The 2528-nt window shown below is 52.5% G+C and overlaps 1 protein-coding gene across 4 annotated transcripts in view; it reads right to left on the bottom strand.

Moving 5' to 3' along the window:
* Nucleotides 1-275: 275 nt before the first annotated feature.
* Nucleotides 276-2528, bottom strand: part of PRPF31 (pre-mRNA processing factor 31) — a 10833-nt gene continuing 8580 nt past the window's right edge. For all 4 annotated transcript variants that reach the window (XM_019501702.1, XM_019501703.1, XM_019501704.1 and 1 more), the window contains 2 exons: nucleotides 1969-2067; nucleotides 276-999 (listed from right to left, as the gene is read on the bottom strand). In XM_019501702.1, coding sequence (XP_019357247.1) covers nucleotides 871-999; nucleotides 1969-2067 — 228 coding nt within the window. In that variant the 3' untranslated portion in view covers nucleotides 276-870. The remainder of the gene's footprint in view (nucleotides 1000-1968; nucleotides 2068-2528) is intronic.

The following is a 2528-nucleotide window of genomic DNA, read 5'->3' as shown; positions in this document are numbered from 1 at the left end:
TACCTTGGGGGTCTTTAAAGAGGATACTCGACATTTACCTGGCTGCGGTCATTTGAGCCCAGTTCTCTCTCCTGCCCAGGGCAGGGGGTCAGACTAGAAGATCTACAAGGTCCCTTCCAACCCGACATCTATGAATCTATAAGGAGGTAAGGACTCTCCATGGGTACCTACTCCTACCCAACTCTCCACACCCCACAACCCCACAGGGACAGGACTAAGTCAGTGTCACCCAAAAACCCCACAACCAGGCCCAAACCTCCAGGGAGCTGTATTTTTTCCAAAAATAATTTTTTATTATTTTATTTTTTTAACCAAGACAAGGATGGATTCATCATCATCATACACACTTCACCCTAAAGTGTTCCTTCCCTTCCTCCTACCCCAATCCCCTGCTCAGACTCCCTCACAGGAACCTCCAGGCACACCCCTCACACACATCTCCATGCCCTGCTGCACTCCATAACAGGCAAAGCAGCCAAGAGGCATGCATGCACATGCACCCCCACACACCAGCTTAGTTAGGTACCAGGTTCCTGCCCCACCCTAGAAAAGGCCACAGTCTGGCACAAGGATACACATTCCACGATCCTAAGCTACACCAGGTGTGACCAGGACCAGTGGGGTGCGCTTGCTTTGGGGCAGAGCTGCCACAAGAATAGGATGATGCTAGAGGCAGCAAATGGGGTCCAGCACTGGGAAGCTTCTACAGATGCCCCCGTGTCCAGAGCTGGAAGAGCCAGATCCTGCCTTCCAATGCAGTTGGGTGGCAGGAGTGCCCCACAGGGCTCAGACACACCTCCTGCAGCAGGCTTCTCGGGGGGCTGTTGAGGGAGGAAAAGGAGGGTTTGGCTGAGTCCACAGGGAGGGAGTTTATGAGTTGGTCATGATGCCATTTTTTTCACTCTTCACCTTTACAAATTCTGCCATGCTGGAGAAGTATTTCTGATTGGCCTCTGCAACCTTCTTCTCTGCTGCTTGGGGATTAACAATCTCTAGGCCCTAGGAGGAGGGGAAGGAAAGAGTAATCAGCCAAGACTTGGATTGGCCATGCTCAAGCCCAAAAGGCGCAGAGATGTCACTGTGTCTGGGGTGGAGTATGATTATATAGGGACACCTTGACCAGCACTGAGAGGCAGCCACCTCTGGGGTAGGGCACAGGGAGCTAACAGCTACCCTGCACAGCAGTGTAGGGCTAGAATTGGTCATCAGAAGGCCTCATTTTGCAATTGGCTTCAGGAAGTGGGAGAGAGAATCAGTGAGTCAATCTCATTTCTGACGATGGGCTGGGGCTTCAGAAGGGGCAGAAAACATGAACCCTCCTCATCATCCGACTGATGGGTTTGCCTATTCACCCCACTAGTTTCAGAGATTGTTCTGAGGGCTGAGCCTCAAAGCTGGTCAGGGCCCTACTTCCACCATTAAACAGAGATGCTAATAGGTCCTAGGAACACAGGACTAGAAGAGGCCTCCCCCCAAATCCCTACTGCAGAGCCTCCCACAACCACAAAGCCTTGTGCCCCAAACATCAGCACAGGAAAAAGCTGGGAAGATGAGGACATTGCCAACACCCTGCTCTGTAGTGTCAAGGAAGGTGTCTAGAATCTTCTGGGCTCTTGTTAATAAACAACAAGCATGCCCTGGGCTGGAGGGATGCAAAAAAAGCCGCACAGTACGTGCCACTCTGACCTAGAGAAACAGACTGCCAGGTTTGGGCATCGGAAATGGATTATGAGATTGAGTAGCAGAGAAAGACTTTCCAGCTAGGAGCTTCTGGTTTTCTAGCACCAGCAGGAGCATTAGCACAACCCAGTCAAACTCTCCAGCCTGAACTGTGGTTAATGTCCAAATACTTCAAAAGGAAGGCAGGGGGGGAAGAAATCTCATCTTCCTTTGAGAGCCCCAATCTTCTACATCCATGTGAAGAGGGTCCCCACAGGGCCAGAGCTATTACAGTGCCACAGCATTTACCTGCAGGGGTGTGAAGGCCACACTGGAGGCAGTGCCTGAGGAGCGGTCCCGGATGGTCGACTTCCCACCATAGACCATGCTCTGCTTTTGGAGCGTGCGCTAATGATGGACAGGAGAAAACAGGAGTTATGGTACTGATGCACAACTGAGGCAGGGATTGGGGAGCAAGACCCCTACCTCAAGGTAGAGTGCAGGGCTGAAGGAAAGGAAGGGGGCTTCAGGTGTCAGCCAGGGGTTGCAACTGGATCCACAGCTCTCAGCTAGAGAAGCTGGGTTCTAACCGTTGTGGAGAAGGGGAAAAGAGCTCAAGCCCTAGACTTTGGTGGGACTGTCTGCAGGGCCCAGTGTAAACTGGCTCTAGGCCAGAGGACCTGCTCCAGACAGAAAAGGCCCAAATCTACAAGGAATCTGAGCCCATCAATCCCAGGCTGCAGGGAGCCTGGGGTGGTAGCTAATAATGGAGGGAGCTGACCAACGCATTTTGCTAAGGCGCAACCTCCCAGCCCCAGTGTGACTTCAGCAGGGAGCTCTGTAGTAGGGAAAGGTGCCCCCCCCCCCCC

This window comes from Gavialis gangeticus, unplaced genomic scaffold (genome assembly GCF_001723915.1).
Source record: "Gavialis gangeticus isolate Ggan-Ray unplaced genomic scaffold, GavGan_comp1, whole genome shotgun sequence".
NCBI lineage: Eukaryota > Metazoa > Chordata > Crocodylia > Gavialidae > Gavialis > Gavialis gangeticus.
Note: the sequence above shows the minus strand (reverse complement) of the source record. Positions and strands in the feature narration are given on the sequence as shown.